At 53.8% G+C, this 25,839-nt stretch overlaps 2 protein-coding genes across 4 annotated transcripts in view; both read right to left on the reverse strand.

The window, feature by feature from the left end:
* Window positions 1-19,421, reverse strand: part of HNF4A (hepatocyte nuclear factor 4 alpha) — a 35,284-nt gene extending 15,863 nt beyond the window's left edge. For 2 of the 3 annotated variants that reach the window (XM_053958203.1, XM_053958204.1), the window contains exon 1: window positions 2,475-2,652. In XM_053958203.1, coding sequence (XP_053814178.1) covers window positions 2,475-2,589 — 115 coding nt within the window. In that variant the 5' untranslated portion in view covers window positions 2,590-2,652. Of the gene's footprint in view, window positions 1-2,474; window positions 2,653-19,304 lie in introns of those variants that run through there. The other variant, XM_053958205.1, reaches the window with a different exon arrangement.
* Window positions 19,422-21,282: 1,861 nt separating this feature from the next.
* R3HDML (R3H domain containing like) lies at window positions 21,283-25,127 on the reverse strand. Its single transcript, XM_053958798.1, has 5 exons — window positions 24,867-25,127; window positions 23,500-23,618; window positions 22,851-22,983; window positions 21,665-21,780; window positions 21,283-21,584 (listed from the first exon to the last, which is right to left on the reverse strand). The coding sequence occupies exons 1-5, from the start codon at window positions 25,125-25,127 to the stop codon at window positions 21,452-21,454; spliced, it is 762 nt and encodes a 253-aa protein (XP_053814773.1). The 3' UTR covers window positions 21,283-21,451.
* Between the last annotated feature and the right edge of the window lie 712 nt (window positions 25,128-25,839).

A 25,839-nucleotide genomic window follows, 5' to 3' on the forward strand; every position in this document is an offset into this window, starting at 1 on the left:
AAGGACCACAGCAGTTCCCACCTGGCACCCAGCAGAAGGGCTGGTCCCAGCTGGGCTCCCCATGGTAGCCCAGCTGTGGTGCTGGGGGGGGCCAAGGCAAGTCTGGCTGGGGCAGGGCTGCATTTTTAGCTTCTATTTTGCAGAGAAAGGGGAATTTCAGCAGGTGCTGCACATCCTGCTCTTGCCACCACTCAGCAGGAGTAACTGGCACAGGACCAGCAGTGAGCCAGCACAGGGATTCTTGAGCCTTCCCTACCTCTGGCAGCACCTTTCATTTCCCTGCCTGCTTTCTGTCTTTCCAATTCCTCGTGTCACTCCTGTATTTCTTTGTGAGTCTCTTTGCTGCCTCTCTGTGTCCCTGCCTGGCACACCCTGTCACGCAGCTCCAGCAGCACCAGTGCAAAGCTCCTGTCTCCACTCCCAGAGCTCTGAGCTTTCCCAAGGCTGTCCTGGCTGTCTCTTGTTCCTGTGAGCAGCTTGAAAAGAACCTTCCTCCATGCATATCCTAAGGGCTCAGCTAAATGCAGCTCACTCCAGAAGGAAAGTCAAATTCTCAGTTCCAGCTAAACATAGGACTTAGATGTGAGAGGAAGAGCTGATCTGCCTGTAATCCCATTACTTGTATATCTGTGGCAGCCCAGATAAATCCCTTTTTAGCAATCTATCAGGCTGTAATCAGATGAACATAGAGCAGGAAAAACTGGCACTCTTATCAAAGAAATTGCAACATCTCAGTCTAATAGTCAACAACAATGAAATTATTGCCTAATGGATAATTTTCCAATTAAGTTTATTCTGCCAAATATGTGCCAAAAATGTGGGCTCTAGCTGCTACAATCAAGTGGTTGGAGTTAAGGTAAATGGAAGAAAGAAAAAATGCAACTTTGAGACCTCGCAGCTGAGCCTTGTGTTAGGACAGGAGCTGCTCAAGAGGTCCCTGAGCCTGTCTGAGCACAGGATGCATTTTGCCTGTGAGAGGCAAACTTGGTCCCTGCTGATCAGCAGCCCTGGGGCCGAGCTGCAGAGCTGTGGCAGGCAGTGGCTGGGCTCTGGGCAGTCCTTTGCCAGAAAAAGCGGCACAGGTTCTGCAGGTGGAGGTCCTGCGGGAGGTGTGTCCTCCAGGGCAGCTGCTGCAGTGCCAAAACAGCCCTGCAGGCAAGGGCTGTGCCTGGCCTGGAGCTGGGCCCAGGAGGAGAGGAGCTGGTGCTGCCTGCCCCAGCTGACTCATCCACCTCGGGAGTGTCACAGCACACTGGATCTTGTCACAGGAAATTATCCTGTCCCTCTGCTCCATGGAGCCCTGGGCCTGGGGCGGGCAAATCACAGCCCCTTGTGCAGATGCTTGCTGGATGGGAGAGGGGCACGGGGAGGGAGCAGGGCCTGAGCTTGTCCCAGAGTGTCCAGATGGATATCAGCAGAGCCAAAGGGGGTGACTTTTGGCCCTAAGGCACCTGAAGGGTTAGGACCAGCCCCCAGGAGTGGAGAAGGGGCTGGGACCCAGAGTGGTGGGGGGTTATTGCACAGCAGAGCCACTTTGGCATCACAGTGTTCCATCCCTGACAGAGCAGAGCCATAACCCAGGGAAGACCCACACAGGCTGTGATGGAAGAGTCCACAGAGCCAGCACAGCCCTTCTGGGACAGAGGTGCCCAGCAGCCCTGGGCTGGAAGGAAAGGGCTCAGAGGGCCACTTTCTGTGGCTTCGTTTAGTCATTAACCTCATATTTAGGGAGACTTTAGGGGGGACTTAAAGAGGAATCTCTTGTTATCTCTGAGCATTTAATCACCAAGACTCTTTGGTCCCCAAATGGGTGGGCCAGCATTGTGAATCCTGGAGGGTTAGGTGTGATGCTACCCTCCTGAAGGGATGGGACCATTTGTCTATCCTCTCAAGGTCCCCTTGTCCCTCTTACTGGGGGCTGAGGCAGGAAAGGACATGCCACCCCACACCCCAGAGCTGCACTGGGGAAGGGCTGTGGCTCACAGCAGCTGCAGCTGCAGTGCCTAAATCACTTCTGACAGTGATTTTCACCCTTCCCAGGTGCTAAATGCCTTTCTGCTCTAGGGACTGGCTCTCAGCTCTGGAGACACAGGGTCAGTTGTCTATCTGAACCATCAACAGCACTTCACGCAGAAACTTTTGGCTGGGAGACCCCCACCAGTTCAGCTCCATCCCCATTGCCTGGGCTGAATGTCTGGAGAGAACCTCTCATTCCAGCCAGCTCCTGGTGTGTGCCTGCTGCCAGGGGCTCTGGGCTGCAGGACACCATCCCACCTGTACCAAACACAGCTCTGCTCTCTCCCCTCTATTTTCCCCTGGGGAAACAGACCCCCCCCCCCTCCCCCACCCAGGAGCTCCCCATCTGACACCCCTTCCCTCCCCAGGAACATTTCTGTGGCCACCCCAGGGACTTCTCCTCCTGCAGCCCCCAGCTCATCCCACCCAGCAGAGGGGAGAAGGTGGAGGAGACTCACCATTGCCCATAGCCAGCACCTGCATGTTCTCAAACTCCAGGGTGGTGTATGCCGGGTCTAGCGCTGCGCTGTAATCTGCCATCTCCATGTCTATGAGGGCTTTGGAAAGGCGCATTATCCTCGGCAAACACGGGCCAGATTGTACCGATTCCCTTGTCCCAGGCTATTGGCCCTCCTCCCTCCCTCTGCCTTCACTGCGTCCCCTACCTGTTGTCTTTTAATTCAGATATTTCTCTGGAAGGATTTGCTGAGCCGCAAGGCCTATACTCCCAGAGGGGTGGAGGCAGGAGGCAGGGGGTTAATCTTTAATCATCTCACCCATTGCCGAATACTGCTAAGCTTTTTTTTTTTTTTTTTTTTTTTTTTTGGTGGAGCAGCAGTGATTCTTGTTGACTGTTTATTATTGAATCTCAAGGCGTTTCTGATCCTGGCTCCTGGGTGCAGGCAGCACCACAGGAGCAGGCACTCGCCAAGGGCTATTGACCTTGATGCTGAGCTGCTGGTGTTGCTCTTAAATATACCTGGGGTGGAAAACTTGGAAAAAACCCTACCAAGAGTACAAGGTTCTTCGCCACTTCTGTCATTGTCTTCCTCTCCTCAGCACTGATTGCCTACATCCCTGTTTTTCCCTTCTCTTGCTCCCTCCATCCCTTCCACTCCTTCTCCTTTTCTCTCCCTCATGGTCAGAGAAGGTCAGCTCCCGCCTGGAAATTTACACGTTGCTATGTAAAGTGAAATGTATGACTCCTTTTACTTCCCTATAAACCAAGTTTTACAGGGGGCTGGATGCCCTATAAACAGATCCCATTCTGCAGCCATGCCCAAACAGCAAGCGGGGCTGAGGGGTGGCACAGACACCCTGGGAATGGCCAGGGTGGCTCCTGTCCCACAGCTGAAATCACTCTGTGCTGGACACCCCCAGCCTCGGGTACTGGCTGATCTGCTATAAAAGTTTCATGAGACAGGTTACAGCAGAGCAGCAGGAGCTTTCCCTCTGTGGGTGCACTGTCTGCTGTCAGCACAGCAGTGGTTCTGTGCCTCACCCAGACCTGGGCTCTGACCCCACTGGTGCTGGGCAGGGCGGCCAGAGCTGCCTGTGCTCTCCTCCCCGGCTGCCCCGTGGGACATCACTCCTCACTTCAGCCAGAACTGAGACTTTTCAGTGCAATTGCAAGATCATTGAGTGGGAATTTAATCGATCTCTGAATGGCACCAGCTCATGGTGCAAGAGAATCAGCAATTAATGATTTGGTATCAGTTTGTTCTGCATTGAAAACAGCCCCGTGGTTTCGCAACCAGCAGCGACTGAATCCACACGCTGCTGATCTGGGCTCCCAGTGCCTTGTGTTTGTTCTTCCCAGGCACCCCAATGCAGCCCCAACCCCACTGGCACCACAAGCTGCCCTGGCTACAGTGCCATCACTGCCACAGCATGAATCCAAGGTCTCTGGCTCCATACCAGTGCATGCCTTTGGGCAGTTGTGCTAGTGATGATTTTCTATTCACATTTTAGGAGCACACGGAATTGTTCAAGCAGCCCTTTGCCCCCCAAAACCATGACCTACATAGCACTTCTAAACAGCTCTTCTACCCTGAGGCTGAAGTTCTGCCGGAGTGAATCTGAGCACAGGGGAGAGCCCCTGCTTTCTCACTTGGCAATGGTGATAAATGATCCTTTGCTGCAGGGGAAACAGTCATTCTGTCAGTGCTCCTGAGGGACCGGCCGGAGCTCATGTGCTGGTGGCTCTTCCTTTAGGCAGATACAGTCCTCGCCAAAAATTTGTTTTATGATGTGCAGACTGGGATGGAGATGCAAGAGTAGAGCATAGCCCCCTCCATAGCCTCATCCCAGGGACCTCAGTCTCAATCCTGGCCAGGCCAGGGTGATCCCTTTGATTAGATAAATGCTACAGACACCAGGTCAAATATGTGCAGGATTTGCCGCAGCGTCTAGTAAAATATCGTAAAAGCAGGACCTGTTCTGCTCTGCTCAGCAAAACAAACCTTTTGCTTCAATAGCCTGCTGAGCAAGGGGGCTGCAAAGGCCATTTACTTCCCAGGCAGGAAGGATTAGAAGGGCCAGGAATAGAAATCCGAGGGGCAGCGTGTGCAGGAGAGTGGCAGATAAGGAGCGGGGAAGTTTGGAGAGCATTAGGTGGCTCACGAGGCTGGGGCTGTCAATGGGACGTGGTGTTTTCCACCCAGGGCTGTTGTTTTCTCACTGCCAGTGTCCTCTGTGGGTCACCAGTTGCCCCTCCCAAATCCCTCATGTTGGTGTGGAGGTCGAGGGCCAGACCAGCCAAGGACACCACGCACTTCCTTTGCCCTGGAGATGGGCTCTGGTGGAAGCATTGGCTGCTCCCTGGGCACTCTTGCTGGAGATGATGTCTCCCCTGGTCTCTTCTGCCAGGGAAGTCCATGTTTCCCCCTGGCATCCTTGTGTGGTGAGTTTTGGGACAGCTTGCTTGTACAGGCTTGTACTGGCCAACAGGACCACAGCTCTGTAGCTGCTTTAGGTGGGAGATGTTCAAGTGAGCAACTGCTTGTGAGGCTGTTTCAAACACTTCTGGCTACAGAAGACGTTTTGCCATTTTTATTGCACACAGAGAGACAACTCATAGCTGGAGGACCCCCATTGATAGGTGAAGGTTCAGCTCCCAGATCTGCTCCTCTCTCCTGTCCTCGTTCTCTGTACGCTCCACCCACTGTTTTCTATGTCAGGACATGGTTGCAAAGGAGACCATGACAGCTCTGGGGTTTGACCTGTTCTGTGCCAAGTGATGATTTAATTTTTATCTGTTGAGCAGTAAATCCTTTCCCACACTGGCACATCATGGCACTAATTCTGCCTTATCTGTTTATTCCCGTCTGGCAAATTTATGCAAACCTAAAGGGGATTGCCTGAAAATTAGATCTGTGCTTCTCAATAGGTGAGGATCAGGAACGGAGTATTTAATAGGGCATTTTTGGAAAGGATGCCGTCACCTACTGTGCTTGCCAACTCTGCATGTCCAGCAGGTGAGCAGGCTCCTCTCAAGGGGCTCCTCCCTGGCGCTTCTTGAACAGGGTGTTGTAGGATCAGAAGATAATTTATGTTGGAAGGGACCTCAGAGTCTCTGCCAAGACTCCTGCCAACTGTGAGAGCAGCATGGGCTCCCTGCAGCTTTATCTAGTTGGGTCTTGAACACCTCCAAGGATGGAGAGCAGCCTCAGCAGCCAGCTGGTGCTTGACTGTCCTCATGGTTAGACACTGGCTGAACCTCTCTCCAGTTTTTATGCCCCTTGATCTCCAACCATGCACCCTGGGAGGAGCCTGGGCCCATCTTTTTGATGCCCCTGTGTGTGTTATGCTCCTGCAGTTCCTGCTGGCCCATCTCTCCCCGCTGCCGCAGGACACAGCCCTGCCTGCCAGTGGATCGACCAGGCACCCCAGTCTGGGGTTGCCTGTAGACTTCCTGAGCATGGACCATGACCAGGGGCCCTCCTGCCCTTTGTTTTTCTCTCTCACAGCTCTGCACTCTTAAGAAGTGCCCGGCAGAAAAGCCAGTGCCCAGGGCCAGCAGGACCCCCCTCAGCTGTCATCGGCAATGCCATCGCTGGCCTGGCAGCGCTGACTCCAGAGCTCTGCTCCCTGTCACTCGCAGCTCCAAGGCCACTGTAGAGCTGGAATATTTCACATGGCCTTTTTTTTCCCCACATGCACACGAAGCAGGGCTCAGGTGTGAAACCTCTGCAGAGCAGCCAAGCCCTGAGTACGGTCAGGGCCCTGCTCGGCCCGACGCCATTTCACGAGCCAGCTGTGGGGAAGCAGGAAGCCCAGGTACAAGACAAAGAACAAAAGTCCCAGAGGAACGTCACCAGCGTAGTCATCTCCACACATGCAAAGGTCCCTTCTGCCTTTTTTTTTTTTCCCCTTTGAAATTTCAAATTCCAGTTTGTGGACAAAGTCCTGCCTATCTGAGAATATAGATCTCCGACCACTGACCAAACTCCACTTCAAGCAGTCCCGAGGACTGCTCTTCCCCCTGCCCACGGACGTGTCTGCTCAGCCCTTGGATCTCCCAGGATCATGCAGAAAATTTTGCACTGGAGCACAGCACTGGTACTTGCACAAAGTGGATTTTGCACTTCATGTCAGCAGCTTCCTTTCTGGGAAGAACCTCGGGAATAACCAGGTAGGAGCCTTATCACCTACAATTCATTTGGCCAGCCATTGCAGAGGGAAAAGGAGAAGGAGAAACAAGGGCTTCCATTGTGCTTGTACAAGCAATTTTAGCTCATCATTTAAGTAAGGGAAGGGGGAAAAAAAAAGCAGCTTCAGAGGGGATGATAAACTAGAGGAACATGAGCTTGTGGAGGCAGAGCTACTCTTTATAGTTAACTGATAACTCCAATTTGCCTCTTCCCTCTCATCTTTTCTGATTCTCTCAATTAAGCTCAACTTATTCTCATGCTAATCATTTCTTGACCTGTTTATTCTGCATTAAAAAATTAACAGAGAGCAGTTTACTGCATGACTTGCTCACACAGAACTGCTACAGATTAGCAGGCATGCTTTAAGCCCCTGTCCTGATTCTTTTGGGTCTCGCAGCCAGTCTGCACAGCTCGAGGATGAGCTTTTTTTCCTGTTTTTAAAGAACAGCTTTTTCTAAAGTCAATATAAACCCCCCTCTTTTCATGCCTTGAGTATATTTGCTCGGTGACTATTTCCAAATGGGAAAGATAAAGCCAAGGGCTTGTGTTTTGTCAGACTTTTTGTAAACAGGGGTATTTAGGCCATACTGTCAAACCCTCCTGCCGTCTACCTCGGCGTGCTGTGACTCCAGAGCAGAGTTGTCAGTGTGTTAATAAGCAGCTCCAAGGAATTTTTTTGGGGCTGGAAGGCTGCAGGTCAGTGCAGCTGCACAAGCCCCCAGCTCATGGGGTAGATCTTTGCCTCTGCTAGGGGCAATCATATGACAGACACACAGATGGGGGTCTGCTCCCATGTCCCTCTCCAGAACATCCCCAGAAGCTGTGAGAAGCCTCCAGGAAAATAGATGATTCAGCAGAGGTTGTTTAGGGCCTGTTTGCCCCTTGCCAGCTGCACACTGCACATCCCTGCCTGAGCAAAACACTTTGTAGAGGTGAAAATGAGCCACTAGCTCCATCCAGGGAGGTGGATCAGAAAGATCCAGCAATGAGAGGCAGGAGGAGACCACAGCCATGTGCCAGACCGTGCCTGGGGAAGATGCGATCAGTTTTATCATCCTGTTCCACAGCAATCACTCTTGGTGATTTACTTTCCCCAGGGCTGAAATGCCTGTCACTGGGGCTGGGGCAGATTTGCTGTTTGGAGCTGGGAGCAATGGCCAGGACAGACAAACCCTGGGCAGAGCCCAGCCACGCTGTCACTGATCAGCATGTGACATTGCTGGCACCACAGGCTCCCCAGCACAGCTCAGGGTGACAGAGGCAGCTTCATTGCAACCTTTGGCTGTTTCTGAACAGAGTTATCAAAAAGTAGCCAAACCAACCAATACTGTCCTGGTCCCCAGACCACAAAATCCCCATATGGAGAATCGAGGCAGCTTTTGGGCATGGGGAAGAGTTACTCTAAAGAAGGTATAAGACTCTGCCTGAACTCCTCTCCAAAAGCAACATGCGCATTTCAGCTGAAGCTGGGATGATGTTGGACCTGGAGGCAATTATTGGAGCTAAAATAAGTAACTGCTCTCTAAAAGTGGTAGGGAAAGAAATGCAAACATGGGGACAGACAGACCATTTCAGCATATACTGCTCTGGTGATAACACTATGCTTGCCTTTCATCCCAGGACTGGAGAGGGGTTTATTATCCTGCCTAACAAGGGCTCTGAACTCTTGAGGAAGTAATTATTATTTCTCATGGGAGCTGTTATTATGCAAGAACAGTAAATTTGAGCTGTTCCCAGAAGGGTGGCTGTACTTGAAAATGCCAGGGCATTTGCTTATGTGTATTTGCCATCACTCTGCCTGCCTTGCAGCCCCTGAAAGCAGCATCTGGCTCTGGGGCCTGCAGTTTTGCAGTTGTGACTCTTGAAATCTGTCTGCTCTGTTTTTATATAAAATCAAGCAATGAGCCCGAGCCCAAGGGAGAAAGGGGAATAGATTAATCTTCTTCCATTACACCACAGGCTGCAACTTTGCCCAAGTTACAGCTCCCACCACTGATCCCACTTGCCCCCTTCAAACCCTACACCGCAGGCACTGCACTCCATCCAAACCCCAACCCAGCAGAGACCCGGACACTTTCCTGCTAAACACTCCCCTGCCAATTTTGGAAGAAGTTCAGAAAAGCTCTGACTTTGCCATGTGCTGTTCCAGGTTCACTGACTACACTGGCAAAAGCTTGGCTGAAATCCAGTGGTTTAAGCCCCATTGAAATGGGGGAGCAGGAGCCTCAGGGAAGCAGCAGCACTGGAGAGAGGGTTTGCTGCCAGCAACAGACACTATTGCTGTCTGTGCCTTGCAAGCTCACACATTTAGTGAGGCAGGGATCTCAGCAGCCTGCTCTGGACCTGGGGAGAACTTGTTTAGCAGGTGGATATGATTCCTTTGGGCCTGAAGTAATCCTGAAGCTTCCAAGGAAAAGGATCCCTACTGAGCTCACAGTCTGGCAGGCAAGTGAGTCTCTCCCTTCAGCCCTGCCAGCTGTTTGCAGGCCTTTTATGTTTCATTGACTTTATACATTCATTATACACACATGAAACAACCCCTGAATCGTTTCAGCTGTGGAGCAATAGGTAAGGGAGGAGAACAGCCAAAATCAACAGTGGTTACACATCAAGTTTTACCTTTTTTTTTTTTTTTTTTAATATATTTTTGCAAAGCTAGGTGCATCAGCAAGCCACGCCTGGAAGTGACCTCCAGTGGCTGCTGGGGCTCTTGGGATCAGCCCTCCCTCAAAATTAAGGCAAAAGACTGCAATGCTGCTGAGGGGTGGAGGGAGAGCTACAGCAGGACAAGGGTGTCAGGGGACAGTCTGAGCCCATGGCCCTGGAGGAGGCAAGTCAAGAGCACCTCATGGGCAAAAAGCATCTTCTTGGACCCAACAGCTCTGGCTGCCCTCCTGCCCCGGGCTTGCTGGCAAAGTCAGCCCCAGCTGGGGAGCTGGACTTGGGGGAACATCTCAGGACAGGGCCATGTGTGCCTGATGGGAGGAAGCAGGAGGAAGGAGGGAGGCTGCTGCAGGTGGGAGCACTGGCAGGTCTGAATTGGGAAAGGTAGGCGGGGCATGGGAAAAAAAACCCACACAAAGGGGTGGTGAGTTAAAATTTGGGAGATTCTAGTTTCTGAAGACAGAAGGAAACAAGTTAGTGCAAAATGCTTTTTCTCTGCAGGAGTGTGCAGAATGCCTGAGTAACCTGTCATGTCCCCAGTGTCCTCAATCACCACAGCACAGCAAGGAGTGAGTGAGAACCAGACAACACTCAGGAGCTCCACGTCCACAGCAGCTGCACGCCCCCCACACACCCTCCTGTGTGACACAACCCTCCTGTCCACTGCCAGAGAAACAAAAACACAGCAGAAAGCAAAGGATGGGAACATGGGAACACAGGAAGGGCAGGGGATCACACATCCCTACAGTTCCAGAAACCCACAGCCAGGACACTGCAGGGACAACTGCCTGGCTCCCAGCTAACAAACATGGGAACTGCTGATCAGCCTGTGAGTATTCAATCTAGGTAACATTTGACTGGATAACACTATTGTTTGTCCCTTTACATTCCTGTAAGTCCCGGTGCCATTGGCCTCTTGTATCATAAAGAAATTAAAATATATTATGACCATAAACGACATCATTTGAGGAAATGAACCACTTCTAGTAAACATATCATGGGATGCTGAAGCCATGAATTCTCCTAAAATGATTTCCAGCTGATAAAGAGCTCAGGTACTGCTGGGAGCAGCCCCCAGCAGTATGTGACTCCCCACTGGCATGGGGAGCTTGTCCTGTGGGATCGTGACTGGGGGTGCAGGCTACCCCAGAAAGTACAAACCCCACCACCAGCACAAACCCTGCTTGGGAGGAATTGCTTAAGCAAGAGGAGCAGCTCAATTTTTGCTGAGTCCCAGAGTGGAATGGAGGCTGTTGGAGTGTTTTGGGGATGAGGTTGTGTGAGGCACAGGGGTCCAGGGCTCAGGAAGTACCAAACATGCCCAAGTTCTTCACAGTGCTGGCAGTAGTCTGCAGGAACTTGGACATGTTTAGTGCATTCTAAGCCCACCCAGCCTCCTGGCCTTCACACCGAGGTCCTCATGGGTGCTGGGGCTGAGGGGCTGAGCACAAAGCTGGCTGGAGGAGGCCACAGAGGGGAACCCTAAAAACCTAACTGGTAAGGACTCTGTGCAACCAGTAAAGTTTGCACTGGAAGTGTTTTTCTCTTGCTTCTGAGCTTTCATTCTGAGGGCTGGGAAGTCCTGCTGCAGATCTGGCTCAGGAGCAGAGGCTGTGCTGCAAGTGGCAGGATCTGTCCCCTGCCAGCTCAGGGCAGTAATGCCAGGCACTGGGAACTGGCCTGACAATGACTGAATCATTTCCCAGGCAGCACAGGCAATCACTGGGGTATCCATGGAGTGCCAGCCTGACTCTACCACCTCTTCCCCCAGGAGTCACAGCACCCACCATGCTGCCCATGTTGGGATATCTCTCTCTTGAGCCCCAGAATCAGCTTGGGGACACAAGCCATCACCACCCACAAAGCTGGTATGTGCACCCTGCATGAAGCAAAACAGAAACCAGAGACATGGTGGTCCCATCCTCTGGGAACCAGCAATATCAGTGGGAATGAGCCTATTTCAGCAGCTCCAAATCCACACTGGAGACCCTGTCAATGCCCTTCATTCACATAAACTCCGCAGCTGCTTCTCTCCCTGCTGCAAGTGCTGGGGGAGCAGGGGGGGTACCTGGTGTTTCCTGGAACAGGTGGTATCTGCTGCCATTCATCTTCCAGGGGCGCTCAGCTCCGTGGGCAGAGCTAGGGAAGTCTCACCCCTGGATGGGGCTGTGCAGCCGGCGAGCCCCCCGTGGGCAGCGGGGCACGAGCCATGCCCAGGAGCTGCTTGTGGCGCAGAAGCAGGGGCAGGCTAATCCCTTAATGCTGGTCACAATGAGATTTGATGGGGAGCAGGAGTTTGTGCTGCAGAGTTGCAGGTTTTAAAGGGTTCTGGCCACTACCCGGAGGAAAATTATAAGGTGGCTCTGGGTCTGCGCCCCGCTGCAGTGCCCGCAGCAATGCCTGCTGCTTTCTGGGCCACCTTTCTGAGGTCCCTCAGCCTGCCCTCTGGCCTGCCACTGGGTTTCTTTAGGGCAGGGGTACCTGACAATATGTGCAGCCCTGGAGTTTGATCCAGAAAATGTGCCTGGGTGTGTCTAACAGCAGGAGTGGGTCTGGCTCCTCAGGGAGAAGCTGACTGCTTTTGCTTTAAAGTGTTTCTATATAAATAACCAGAATACCACATCCTTGAGCAACAACCTTGGTCTCCCTTCCCAGCTAACATCACAGCGCAGGATGACTCAGTCCAGAGGGGAGCAGGGAGGCTGCTGAGCACCCAGAGTTTTCTTCTCTGCAGGAGAAGATATATGTGTTTATAATGGAGGAGGAAAATTGTGTGAGGGAATAGAGTGGCACTTCACTAGGGTTTCACAGGCACTGAGTGACTGGATTGCTGAAAGGGAGACTGGGGCACCTCTGAATTCAGCCTTGGGCTGCATAGCTGTGACCCAGCTAGGGCCAGGTCTCATCAGCCTCTGTGTCCAGAAGAACCAACTCAGGGACAAACCCATCTGAAATACCCATTTTCCTGCATTTTCCTTCCTCCTCGGATGACTCTTCCTGCCAAGCCCACCTCTGCTTTTGCTGTGCCAAGGAGAAGAGAGCTCATTCCTGCCCTCCAAACATCAGGCCCCAAGCAGCACCTCGAAGGCACTAGTCTAATGGAGCAAAAGCATTCCTAAACCATTCCTGTCCTATCTCCACAAGCTTCTGCTTCCACTCAGGCCTGCCTGAGGTATATTTGAGTTAATTTGGAGTGCCCACAGTCAGCAGCTTCCAGAATGCTCCTGGTGGGTCAGGAATGGGGAGTGAGCAGCAGCTCTGTCCCTCAGCTCTGTGCCCAGGGAGGGGTATGCTGGCAACAGGGGCCCAACATTCCCATGTGGAGCAGGGAGCAGCATCAAGGGCAGGGCTGGGACTGAACTGTGTGTAACCCCGTGACACCTCCCTGCACCCCTGTGTTGCCACACAGGTTTTAGTGGCTGTAACAGGGAAACACACCCAAGTCAACAGACATTCCTCCCAGACAATGGCAGCCTCCAGGCACACACCCATGGATGAGCCACAGGCAGCATTCGGCTCTGCTTCCACCACCTCGGTCCCACCACCTTGGTGGCAGCAGACTCTAGGCAGGGGTGGTAGCAGGGCTGTGGATCTGTAGCCTGGCTGTTTGTCCCCTTGTCCCTCCTGCCTCCTTATTCCACTCTTCATTTCCTGTTGCTGCCTTTGGCCTGCCAACAACGAAACTCTGCATGAGCTGGTTCCCTCAGGCATCCATCAGTGCTTTGTTCTTTCTTCCCTGCTGGGCCACCTCCACCTCAGCATGCCTGTCCCTGGCACAGGACCCGCTCAAGCAGCAGCCTCTTACCATGGGGTATGAAGGTCTTGGGGACTGTGTGGCAAGATGATCAGCATCCCTCGCGAAGAGAGGGGGAGAGAAGTGGCTGAGTGGGGCAGGAGGAGCTGGGCTCTGCCTCCATGAAGGGCACTGGGCCATAAACCCAGCCCGGTGGCTGAGGTTTGTGTGTTGGCAAACATGTTGAGTGAGCTCGACTGTTGATTCTGACCGTATAAACCAGTGTTGTGGCACTTGTTCAGGTTTGTGCAGGTTTTACAGCTCTTGTTCTGAGAAGTGCCCATGTATTTGGTTTTGCTCCTTCCTTCAGGTCTATCTGTTGACATTGGCTCTCCTAAGCAGAGCGTTGGGCCATGCCAGGAAGCTGAGTGTGCGTCTCTCCTTGTATTTCCCACTTTCCCAGGAGTTATCACCTATAAAATCTCACACACACCCATGGCTGGGATAGGTTTCTGGTGCAGAGGCAGGTGAAAGGTGTCTGCTGGTCCCCACCACTGGTTGGTGGGTTTGGGTTCCCTGTGCTCAGTGACAGGAGATGAGCCACCCACCCTGAGAGATGGATGAGCAAAGCTGCAGGGAAGGTGCTGCCCTGGGAATTCTGGAGTGGAGTGAGCAAGGTCTGAGGTCTGTAGGGCTGTGATGAAAATCAGACTGTCAAACCAACTTGGATGTGCAGAGAAGGACAAGATGCTCCCAGAGCACCATCACAGAGGATATGGGCTATGCCTGCTCACCTACAGTGGAGACACACACTATCACCCATTCCCTACCTCCAATCCCCTTCCCAGCAGGAGCTGCCACCAGTAGTTATCCCTCAGGGACACCTTGGTGTTGGAGGCTTAGAGGGCTTGAGCTCACAGTGATGGTCCTGGTCCCCATCTCAGCACCAGAGCTCCATTACCATGGGGATGCAGCTGGAATCCCTCTGGTGACTGCAGGATTTTGGGATAGAAAGTCTGGTCCAGCCTTGCAGAGCCAGAATCTGTTTGCTCCTTGACTGCTGGTGCATTTTCACAGCCACTTGCTCTGCCTGAGCTGCTCCTCCCATCGCTTTGGTGCAGCATCCTGAGCCTGCCTTTATTTTTTGAGACATGTATTTCCTGAAGGGATTTGCAGAGTAATCTCTGTTGATGCTCAGGCTGAAGCTTGGACAGGAGCTGTTTCTGGGAGTAATTGCTTCTGGGACCCAGCTTTGCTCAGCAGCCCCAGTGCCTCTGCCCAGGACAGGAGAGCAGAGCCCTGAGCCCCGGGTTCACTGTACAACCGCTACCTCGAAATTCGCCTTCTGTGAAAATTCTGCAACATTTGCCATTTCCACATACATTTCTGCCAGGAACCTTGTTTGCTTGAATATTTGAGGAAAGCAAACAAAGAAGGAGCCTGAACACAAACAGTCACGGATGTTTTTTTGCAGTCTTTGCCCTGTTCTAACCCCAAGCCTGCCAGCAGAGATACTTGCAGGCATCCCCTGATGTTCCCCTTGGCTCTGCCCTGTGTGCTGTCCCCCAGTGCTGGCCCTGGTCCTGCTGCAAATAGTGCTGTATGTAAAAGAAACTCACCCAGCCCTTGCTGTCTGTGGGACCACCATCACTCACCACCCATTTGCACTCATGCTAAGTAAACATTTTAATGCCATTTAATAAATGTCAGCAGATGACTAACAGAGTATGACTGGCAGACCTACACTGGCCCTACTGAGCTCAGAACATTTCTCAGGCACTTCTCAGGCACTTCCTGAGTCTCTTGCTGCTCACCTCCCAGAGCTGGAGCTCATTTCCTGCTGACAGCAGCCCTCTGGGCTCACTCCCCCTATAAAAATACCGCTGTGTTTCAAGCAAAGCCGAAGTTGAGGGTGTGCTGCTGGCCCCATAAATGGCTGAAATGAGGTGGGAGAAGTCACAGCCCTGTGGGTAAGTGCAGACACCCTGTGACATTGAGCAGCATCCCCAGCTCTTCCCCAAGGAAACCTTCACCAATCACCAGCAAACAGCTCTTGGGAGCAGGCCACGGTGCTGACACAGTGATTGTCCCTTTTGCATCCCAGCAAATACCTGTGCTTATTCCTGGCTGCACCAATACCCTGCTCAGGCATTGGAAAGTGCTGCCCTTGCCAGCACCAGTGTTACAGCCACCCCAACATCCAGCAGGGATGGCCAGAGTGGGGACAAGGGAGGGGGCTGTGCCAAGTGTCCTAAGACCCATCGGTCCCTGATGGCTGCCAGGCCTTGGACACAGAGCCAAGGAGTAAATACAGGAATTAAAGAGCAGCTGACAGGAGCAGTTGAGGAGGAAAAGCTCAGTTCAGGTCATATCTAGAGGAAACCTGTAAAAAATTCAATGCATTTGGCAGTGAAAATTAAAAATACTCCAAAAATTGCTGCCCTCTTATGTTTCTCAGTTGAAACTATTCCCCACATCTGACCAGAGCTCCTGAGCAGCAATGACGTCTGGCATTTTTCAGCTGTTTTCCAAAGCTGCTTTACTGATCAGGGCCAGCCCTGATCAAGCACTGGTCCCTGCTGTAACCACCAGCCCTGGGGATCCCCGGCTCTGAGAAGATCCAAAATATGAAGGGGTGGTGCTGCCTGCACTGGGATTGAGACCAATTGCCCAGATTGTGCCCAAGTCTCAGTGGGAGGATAAAGGTGGATCAAGGGGCTCATCCCTTCCTCGCTGCCCAGGAAGAGATGTTCCCCTTGTCCCTTCTCCATCCTCCACCTTCTCACACACCTATTTGCAGCTTCCTGCAGGGATTTAACACCAGTGGAGCCCTTTCCAGCTCACAGCCTGTCTTCAGCAGGTGCTGGTGAGGATTTCAAATGTGCCTCCACATCTCTCCAGAGCTGCAGCATCACTCCCTTCTCCCCAGGGACCCACCCAGGGTGCTGGGGACAGGCCGGGTTTGTCACTGCCTGGCAGGGCATCCTCCAAGTCCTTTACACAAGGCACAGGTCTGATGGGAGGGAAAGAAGTGCCCCCAAGGTGTTGTTTAGGGAAAATGCTGGTGACAGTCTGGGGCAGGGATGGCTGGGGAGGGTTGCAGTAACTGCAGTGGAGGATGGTCTTACTGATGCCACCACTGCCAAGAGAGGGCCACACCTGCTGGCTGTCCCAAGGCTGAATGCCAGTGCCAAGCTTCCCCATTAGAATGTATCCCTGGCTTCAGATGGATGCTGAAATCCTGAAGCTCCTAAGAGGAATGGGGAGAAGGGAAAAATCAGAAAAATCCTTCCATCTATGAAAAGAAATTGAAAATAACTCTGTGACCCACTCCAAGGCTGAAGGCTCCTCTGGAGGACCCAGGTGTGCCTCCATCAGGCATGCCAGCTCCGTGGCCTGTCCTGCTGAGGGCTGGCAGCTGCTGGCTGCAAGGGCATCACTATGGGCAGGGCTGGGGCTCAGCACCACCACTGCTGTGTGAGCTCCCCCACTGCTTTGCAGGGGAACGAACTCCCCAGTGACCCTGGGAAGGGTTTGGCCACCACTTTGCTGTCTGCAGGATGCTGCATCCCGGCTGCTGTGCCCACTCTGCTGCCCAGCCCCAACCTAACCCTACAGAGCTGCTGGGGAAGCCAGTCCCCATCCCACCAAGCCTTCCTCACCTCTATTTGGATAACTTTTTCACCCGTTTTATTTATGAGGACTCCCCTCCTTCTGCCAACACTCTGAGTTTCCTCTCACTTCAGTCTGGGAGGCCCATCTCGCTTTTTTATTCTTATTATTTCTCTCTCCCCCTTGCCTGGCCCCAGGCTTGCTGCAGGTCCTGGCCAGAGCCTGCTTTTGTTCAGCCACAGGAGCAGATGGGGAGAGCGGCCGCAGGTGGGATGGGCAGTGATTCCTCCCCATCCACCCGGCAGCACCTGGCTCTGCCTGCACTTGCCCAAGCTCAGCATGTGGCTCAGTTACTGACTCTCAGACTGAAAAATTAAAACAAAAACAGCTTTAAAAATCGTAATTAATAAAAATAATTTTAAAAAATCAGGAGAAATTATTGTCAGAAATGTTTACCTGCCTGTGTTAAGGTTACTGATGTGCCAGGGCTGGCAAGTGGCTGCTCACATTAGAGCCAGCTGCAAGTGGGCAGAATAACTTCATCCTAAGAGATTAAGGAACTTGTTCAGCTCCTCGTGCTGCATGTGTCAGGCAAAGCTGGTTGCTCACTGCAGAAATGAGGTTGGCTTTGCACCCTGGGTCAAAGCTGGATGCAAGCACCCTGGATGTGGGGACAGCCAGACCTGCCACCCTGCACCACCAGGGCTCCCAGGCTGATGGGAACATCCCTTGTACCTCCCCTTCTCCTGCAAATGAGCTGCAAGTCCGTCCCTGTGAGCTGGGTGGGTCAGGAGCCGTCTCCCACCAGCAACAGGGGCTTCAGCCTGGAGGATGCTCAGCACTGGCTCCTCCTGGGCCAGTTCCTGCTCCAGGATCCGACCCTCTGCACATCTCAGAGGTATCAATCCTTTGTTTCACCAGCTCACACGTGTGCGTCACCACGTGGCTCCTTGCACTTTGTCCAAGCAGCACCAGCTGGACACAAAGACACAACCTGCACTAAACAGACCAAAACCTGGACAGTTTTCTGGGCATTTTCCTGCTGCTGGCTCCTGCAGCTCAGAGGCAGGAGTGAACAGAGCTCCTCCAGAGACCTGGCTCCTGTGGGCTGGGGATGCACAACCTGATAAAAGCAGGCTAAAACTCAGCATTCTGTAACTGCTTGATCACAACTGCCTGCTCCAGTGAGACTACAGCAGATCCTATACAATTCCTACACGTTTCCATTGCCATAGGCCATGGACCCACCAAAATGCTGACATGCCCTTTGTCTGGCCATGGCTCACTGTGGGGTGATGTGACCTGAAATAAAGTGATCTGCAGGGTGCTAAAGTGCTGGGGGCTGGGGCAAAGAGACACAAGGCAGCATGAATGCCACAACAGAAGTGGGTTAGGGCAGGAGGTGACACCCGTGGGAGGCTGCAGGCCTGGATCAAGGAAAGCAACCGTCTAAAGAGAGGTCATGAGCAAAGTGCAAGAGGGTGCTCTGGGAGTCCCACAAGCCCTCCTGGGACCTGGGTTTGCACACATAGTACCTGGAAAGTGGGCTGGGCAGGGGCTGCATGCTTGTAAAAGAGAAGAGGAGCAGGACATGAAAAATAGAGTGAGGAAAGCAAGGTAGTATGATGGAAGCCCCACGGGGTGTGATGGAAAGCCAGGGGAAGCAATGGAGAGCCCTTGAGAGTGATGGAGTGCCATGAGAATCTGATGGAGAGCCACAAGGAAGTGCTGGAGAGCCACGAGGATGTGATGGAGAACCTCGTAACTGTGAGACCTCAGCTGCTGGGATCTCACTCCACAACCTGGCCAAGCCCAGGGAACCAAGGCTCCCAAAATACACGGGACACAACCAGCTGTGTAGGGATGCTGCAACACAGGCACAGTTGTCCCATCCTGAGGATAACCATGGGCTGATGTCAGCCCAGGCAAGGGCATCTGTCCCCTGGGGTCCACGTGTATTTCTTGGCAGCTGGCATCTGTCACAGCCAAGGAGCACAACACGGTGTCTACTGTGCCACGCCGGGAGCACGGACACAGGCCTGGCAGGCATCTCGCTGTGGCCAGGTGACCAGGCAGCGTTGTGCCACCTGATGCTGCGCCCTGCAGAGGCTGGAGGCTGCTGCTTGTCCAGGCACTACACTCTGTGCTGGGAAACCTGCCCAGCCGTAACGCCGGCCCTCGGCAGGAGCGCGGCGCTGGCAGGCGCCCGCTGTGCCCACTCACACAGCCCGGGCATGCCACGGGCCACCTGCAGCCTGTGCATCGGGGCTGGCTGTGTGTCCTAGGGCAGCTTCACCTCCTCTAAACTGCTGCCACTCCTGCTGCGAGCCCGGCGGCAGCAGCAGCCCCTCTGCCAGCACGTGGGGCCGCTCTGCTCCCTCAGGCACGTGCCTTCCTCTTTGGGTCAAGCAGAGTGAAAGAGAGAAAACACACATATAGGATTTACATCATATCAAAATCAACCAGAGCCCTTCTCCTGCCTCCACCTCCAGCCTTTGCAGATGCCTGAGGCAGGGGGAGCGCGGCGGGGCTGGGCCGTGGGGCTGGGGGCTGCTGGCCGCTGCCAGCCCCGCTTCCCGCGAGCGACGCCAGGCCGGCAGCGCGGGCGGTGGGAACGCTGTACTCACCATATGGAGCCTCCATCTTAGCGCTTAGCTGGGTGCTTACATTGACCATGTCTCGCCGGCTACTGCTATGGGGACTTGGGGCGAAAACCAGAGGAAGTAGAGGAATAAAAAAGAAATCTAAATAAATAAATAAAAATGTCTCTCACTAAGGAACTAGGTGAAGGCAGGAGGGAGCACGGAGAGGCAGGGCGAGGAAACCTGCCTCTCCTGTTATCTTATTGATTCGCTTAATCAGGGCTAATGTGGGTGGAGATGTTAAATAGTAACCAAGCTCTTATGGAAACCAATCTGCAAGGTGCCGTTGCTGTAGCTATAGTAACTGCTGCCAAGCTAGAAACTCAAACACGGCTTTTACTGGACTCTTTTGGGGCTCCCGCTTCCAGATGGTGTCAAGGCCGGGGCAGCCGCCGGGCTGGGGTTCACCCCTGGCCACGGGGAGTCGGGGCAGCCGGATCCAGCTCTGCAGTGCCCCAGGTGCTGCTGGGTTTTGTGCCATCACCCACCCAAGATGGGAAAACCAGGTCTGAGCCTGTGAACTGCGAAGGGCAAACACAGCATGGGGGGCCAGGGGCGGTGGGATAATGTAGGGACTGGCAAGGGCAGAGCAGAGCCTGACTGAGGCACAGGAGGCAAAATGCCCAGGCCACGAGTCGGGGCTTGTCCGCCTGGTGCCAAACCAGAGAGGTTGCTTGGGGATGCTGTGGTGGGATGCAGGGTGATACCCTGAGCACAGGACTGGGCACAGGGGGCTGGCAGCTCCTCCTTGTCTCTCTCTGTTCCCCAAATCGGGGGTACTCATGAGGTGTCACAGCCACTTATGGTCATCTGTGCTCCCTCTGGGACTGCTGCATCCAGGACCTCCTGGTAGCAGATGTGCAGGTGGGCTCCCCGTGAGGCTGTGGCAGCCCCTGTGCCGCTGGGGGCTCCGTGACAGGAGCAGTCTGGGCTGCCAGGGGCTGTGCTGAGGCCAGCAGGGCCATGTGCAAGAAGTGTTGGAGAGAGGACACCAAGTACATGGGGAATCCAGAGCTGAAGCTGAAAAAATGATTATCCATCAGCACAGAGCCTTCTGTATCTCCTGTACATCTCAGGAAGAGGCCAGGCTGGAGAAGGCACAGAGGGGTCCTTGCCAGTCTCAGGATCCTCCCAACACCTCAGCTATTGAAACCCTGCAGCCCTGAGGGGGCCAAATTAAGGATATCTGCTCCTCTGGAATGGAAAAGCACATTCCAAGGGAGCATGTGGTGGGGAGAGTGCTGCTGGATGCAGAGGGCTGCAGCACAGGAATCCACAGCTGGATGCTCAAATCCAAGGACTTGTAATTCAGGAATCCCTGAGTTTGCTGAGTGTTTGAGAGGTTTTAGAAAGAGAGGGCATGTGGATAATGAGGTGCTCCATGGCACTCGGGGCGAGGTAGAGTAGTGGGATGGTGTGGGACAGCATGGGCGGGACAGTGAGTTTGTGGTCCTTCAGCGTCATCATCACCCCGTGTCCCAGCAGTGCTGGCTTCTCCCACACGATGGAGCAAAGCACCCAGGCATCTCCTGTGCCCGTAGCCCGTGGCCCCACTGAGGGCTTCTGCCCCCACTCTGCTGCTTACACCCAAAACCAGCGCAAAGACACTGGCTCGGTGTTACCCCGAGGCTTCAGGCTGCGAGTGAGGGAGAACCAACACAACCATAGGGGTCTCCAGGCTGCTTTATTGGGGGGCTCAAGAGCTGGGGGCCCCACAGTCAGAGGGGCTGCTGTGAAGCAAGAGCATAGTCGGGGCTCCCCACTTATCCGGCTGCTCACCACGAGAGGAACATCTTGGTATTCACTTACACCAGCCTCTGCCTTAGCACCAGGGGGGAAAATGGGGAAAGCCCCCCAAATCTGCAGAGTAGCGACCATGCTAGCCAACCCCATTCTTTCCTTGCATCCCTAAACCATCCCCATTTCAGAAAATAGGGACCTGAACTGTCCGTAGTTCCCCCAAAGTGGGAAGCAGCCAGACAACACTGCTGGAGACGTGTGTTAGAAAAGCATTTTCCTACGTGGCATTAGGATGAAGCAGGTTGGACAGCCAGGCTGCCAGGGGGTCAGTGTTATAAATAATTCTTGTTCACCCCATCTCCATTTCCAGGGCTCCTCCTGGGGCTGCAGCCCTAGAACCAGCTGACTTGGTTGGATTTGACTCCGCTGAAGCACATGTTGTTGGAGCAGCCCCCGCCGTAGGTGGGGGGGCAGGCTGAGCACGGCCGCCCCACCTTGTAGGGCGCTTCTCCCAGCCAGTTGCCCCTAAAAAGAGAGGAGGGCGTCACCTCTGAGCATCATCAGCCCGCTGTGACCCTGCTGTGGGGAGGGAGGATGTCACTTACTTGATGGCGTAGTTGCAGACGAGGAGGATGGCGTGACGCCACGTGCTGCCCCACACCCGCACGTTGGCACAGCTGCCCAGGGCACAGCCCAGGCGGCTCGAGGTTGCCCACACCATCTGTGCCAGGACAGAGAACAGACACTGTTGTTGTGCATCCACCCAGACATCCCACAGCTGATAGCCCCAGGATGCCAGTACAGGGCTCTGTCCCCCCAGGGAATTTCATCCCAGCTGCCCCAATCTCTTCGGCTGGATGCTGTCCCATCACAGGCAGTGCTTTCTTACCAGAGGGTGACTTTTTGCTCTCCCTCTCCTACCTGCAACCTGCACTGCCCTGCACAGTATTGCCTTGCCAAGCTCACATCCGTAAGCAGCAGAGTCTGGGTCACTGCTCCAATTTACCCAAATTAGCTCCTAAACCTCACACTGAATCATGGCCAGCAGCTTACCCTGCACACAGGGAGGTCGAGCAAAAACAAAAGCTCCTCCTAAAGCCTCTCCAGGTTAAATCTCTTCCCTAAAAAGTGTATTTTGCCCTTTTGCAACCCAGAGCATCCCTGAGTATCATCATGGATGAGCCACATGGGGATGCAGATGCTCAGGTAAAGGTTGGAGCCATGAAGAAGAGGTAATTGGGGGTTGGCACAGCTCTGCTGCTAGGCAGAGAAACAGGGTTTTCCACCTTGTGCTGGCCAGGCTGTATGGGGATGTGCCAGGGGATGAAGGGGCTGCATTCCCAGGGAGCCAGAAACAGCTGGGTGCTATGAAGCTGTTCAATCACAGAGAAGAGGATTCATGCTTGGCAAAAGTACAAAGCATTTTTTTTTTCTCTTCACCACCTTTAAGTTTTCAGAGGTGCAGTGAGGAGAGAAAGGCCAAAGGAGGGGAAAAAAGCTTTTTTAAAATGGAAACCTCCTTGTTAACTAGCCAAAAGGTCCCAGCTGCTCCTCCAGTGGGTTGTGAACCCCTGGGACCTCCCTGCAACAGCCCAAATGCTGGAAAAGCCCAGGGTGGGAGGGCATTGCTGGCATCCCTCCAGAAGTCACACTGCCAGCTGCCAGGACCGCTGCCTGAAGCTGGCAGCTGCCAGGGTTTGACCCTGGATCCCAGCTGCTGCTGGGAGAAGAGCTGTGAGCTGCACAAAGCCCCCCATTTGCATCTGGATCCCGGGGGGCTGCAGCTCTCACCTGCGTGTAGTGGCTGCAGACGGAGCCGCTGCATTTGGAGGGGCAGCGGGGGTTGCACTCGCGGGGGTGGGGGAAGGAGTAGTGCTGCTTCTCCTGGTGCCAGGATTTCACCATGTCCATGACAGAGCGGTACCTGCAACGGTGCTACAGGTAAGGTGGATCTCCTCCACATCAGAGGTCATGGGTGAAAGAAAGGAAAGGAAAGCTCAACACTGAGGAGGTGGAGGAGAGAAATGGTTTGGAGCCAGGGCCCATTGGGAACAAGCATTCCTGGGAAAAAGGGGGTAAGGACATCCTTGTGCCAAGCCCACTTGTGCTCAAGGCCAGAGGACCGGAGACACATGAGCACTCAGCCACGTGGAGGAGATCCAGGACCCATATCCCCCTGATCCAGGTGCCTGGCAGAGAGGGGAATAATGACAAACTTCCCAAATGAGCAGCAGGCACCTCTGCTTTCCTGTATTTACCCATCTGCAAGAGCTGGGCCCTCCTCCTCCACCCTGGGGTCCTTGACGTGCCTCTCAGCTCTAGCTCACTCCCATGCAATGCCAGCTCAGGGCCCCTCTGCTCCTTGGCTGAGGGGCTGCTGCTGCTCCTCCTGCAGCACTGTGGGGTGTGGGGGTTTCCCAGGTGCCTGCAGGGCACTCACCTGCCCGATTGGATGGAGAGGTTCTGTCCCACATACTTCATCAGCTCGGGGGGGCCGTGCTCCCACAGGCAGCGCGCAGCCCACGCCTCCGCTGCCCTGGCCAGCCGCTCATCCCACACCTGGCCACGGGAGAGGAAAAGGGCAGGCAGGAGTTTTGGTTTCCCAGAGGAGGGAAGAGGAGAAACCTGCTCCCTTGTGCTATGTGGCTTTCTGAGCACCCCTGAGTGTCCAAAAACTACTGACTCATGCATCAGGCTAGAAAATGCCCAGGGGAAGGAAACACAGCAGCACGTCCAGGAGGAATGGACTTCCCCAGCTGCTGCCACAGCTCTGGACACAGAGTGTAGCAGAGCAGGGATGTCCTGCAGCGCTGCAAGCCCTGTGTGTGTGATTCCCCCCAGGAATGAGCTCCTGCACAAGGCAGAGCTGAGCACAGGGGTGAAACCCTGCAGCCCTGTGCTGCTGCTGCAGCTCACAGCTGTCCCAGCCCTCAGTGCATCCCTGGCCACAGCCTGACCGGTGAGCACAGCTGGTTCCTTCATGCATTATTTAAAGCTTCCTCACCCATCCTGAACGCCTCTGGGGAGATGCCTGTGTGAGTTACTTTGGAAGGCAGGAATTTAGGCCAAGCAAAAAGCAGTGCAGGATGCTCCCGGGCATGTCTGACCTGCTCTGGTACCCAGCAAGCTGGGCTGCTCTGTTCTTCTCCAAACCACATCCAGGGACCACCCAGCTGCTCCCTCAGAGCTGGTCCCCTTTCCTGGGAGCAGAGCAGCATGTGGCACCTCCTGCCCTGAGGGTCCTGCCCTGTGTGGGCTGGAAATAGCTCCTCTTGGGGGACCTTTAGGGCTGGGTTAGGAGCTCCAAGTAGGGTGGACAGAACCTGGGGACAGCTCTGCCCAGGATGACCCTCATCTGGAGTTGCCCAGACTGTCAAGACTGCGCATCCCCTCCTTGACTCACTACTGCGGGTTTCTTCTTCTGGGAGCTGGCGCCACTTGGAACACTCGAAAGGGACCCTGGAGATTGTGATGGGATCATCCCTCAGAGATGCAATCAGGGGAGAGGCTCCTACCTGGGCTTTGGTTTGGGACCTGAGCTTTTCATGCTTGTAGCCACCTCCCAGATGTCCCAGACACAGGCCCACAGATCCTAAATCTGCCCTCATGGGGAACTGTCTCTGTGCTGCACAGAGGCTGCATGGGTCTGCCTAACCCCAGGAAAAAATCCCCCAGGGCACGTGTTCAGCCAGGAATCTGGCCAGCACCCTGACATCCCTTCTCGGCTGGGGCTCCCATATCAGAAGTGAGCCCCTTGAGCCCACCAGAGCTGTGGACCCAAAACTCCCCTGCCACAGCCCAACTCACCATGTATTCCATATTGGCAGCAGGAGGGGACACCTGTGCCCGCACTTGGTTGTGATAGTCCAGAATCACACTCATGTCATGGGGGGAGAGGGAGCGCTTCCGCCGGCCCCGCGGGAGCCCCTCGCCCCACAGCAGCCCCGCGGCCGTGCCCTCGGGCGGGGACAGCAGCTCGGTGGCGTTGGGCAGCAGGAAGGAGCTGGACAGCTGTGTCACCCAGCAGCCCAAGGCTGTGAGGTACAGGTGCAAGCGGAGCACAGCCATGCCAGCCCGCCCGGTGGGATCAGCTGGCAGATTTCTGCTCCTGCACGGAGTCAAGCAAGGGGGATTGCTGGACCCTGCTGCTGGTGTGCAGATCTAGGAGAGAAAACAACACAGGCACCACTCAGGACTGCAAACACCATGCAAGCACCATTTCCCAAAATAAGGTGGAAACAAATTTTCTTTTTTTATTCCTTATTAATTATAGTAGTTTTCCCCCTATTAAAAATAGTAATATTTAAAATTAATCTCTTTAATAACTTTATTTATCAGAACAAATTCCCCAGTACTGTCAGGGATATGCCTGGGGAATTGATTTTCTTGTTTGTTTTAAAAAAAGATAAAATCAATAGAAAGTCTCCCCCATTTTTTCATTTATGGTGCATACCTGTGGCACAGGGGATAGTTAGGAGAATGCTGAGAGTCACTGCAGCCGCTTGCCCTGTGACTTCTTAGGAGTTTGGTTTATTGAATAAATCCCCAGCACAAACAGAAACCTCACACAGATAAAGAAACTCAAGACTTAAAAGCATTGTCGAGAAATCCTAACGACTTGTTAGGATTTAGGTGGAAAAGAAAAACTGCCACTGCTAAAGCCGAGTATTTTATTAAAAAAAAAAAAAAAAAAAAAAAAAAAAAGGGAAAACGCTGGAATATCCCCTCATCCGTCAGCCGATGCACCTCCTAGCATCCCTGCCAGCCCTTCCCGGAGCAG

This window comes from Vidua chalybeata, chromosome 17 (genome assembly GCF_026979565.1).
Source record: "Vidua chalybeata isolate OUT-0048 chromosome 17, bVidCha1 merged haplotype, whole genome shotgun sequence".
Classification (NCBI taxonomy): Eukaryota; Metazoa; Chordata; class Aves; order Passeriformes; family Viduidae; genus Vidua; species Vidua chalybeata.

Coding starts and splice junctions, on each gene's coding strand:
- R3HDML (XM_053958798.1), bottom strand. CDS start 25,127: ATGGCTGTGCTCCGCTTGCACCTGTACCTCACAGCCTTGGGCTGCTGG. Junction 23,619..24,866: donor CTGCCAATATGGAATACATG/GTGAGTTGGGCT, acceptor TCCCGTGGCCAG/GTGTGGGATGAGCGGCTGGC. Junction 22,984..23,499: donor CTCTCCATCCAATCGGGCAG/GTGAGTGCCCTG, acceptor GCACCGTTGCAG/GTACCGCTCTGTCATGGACA.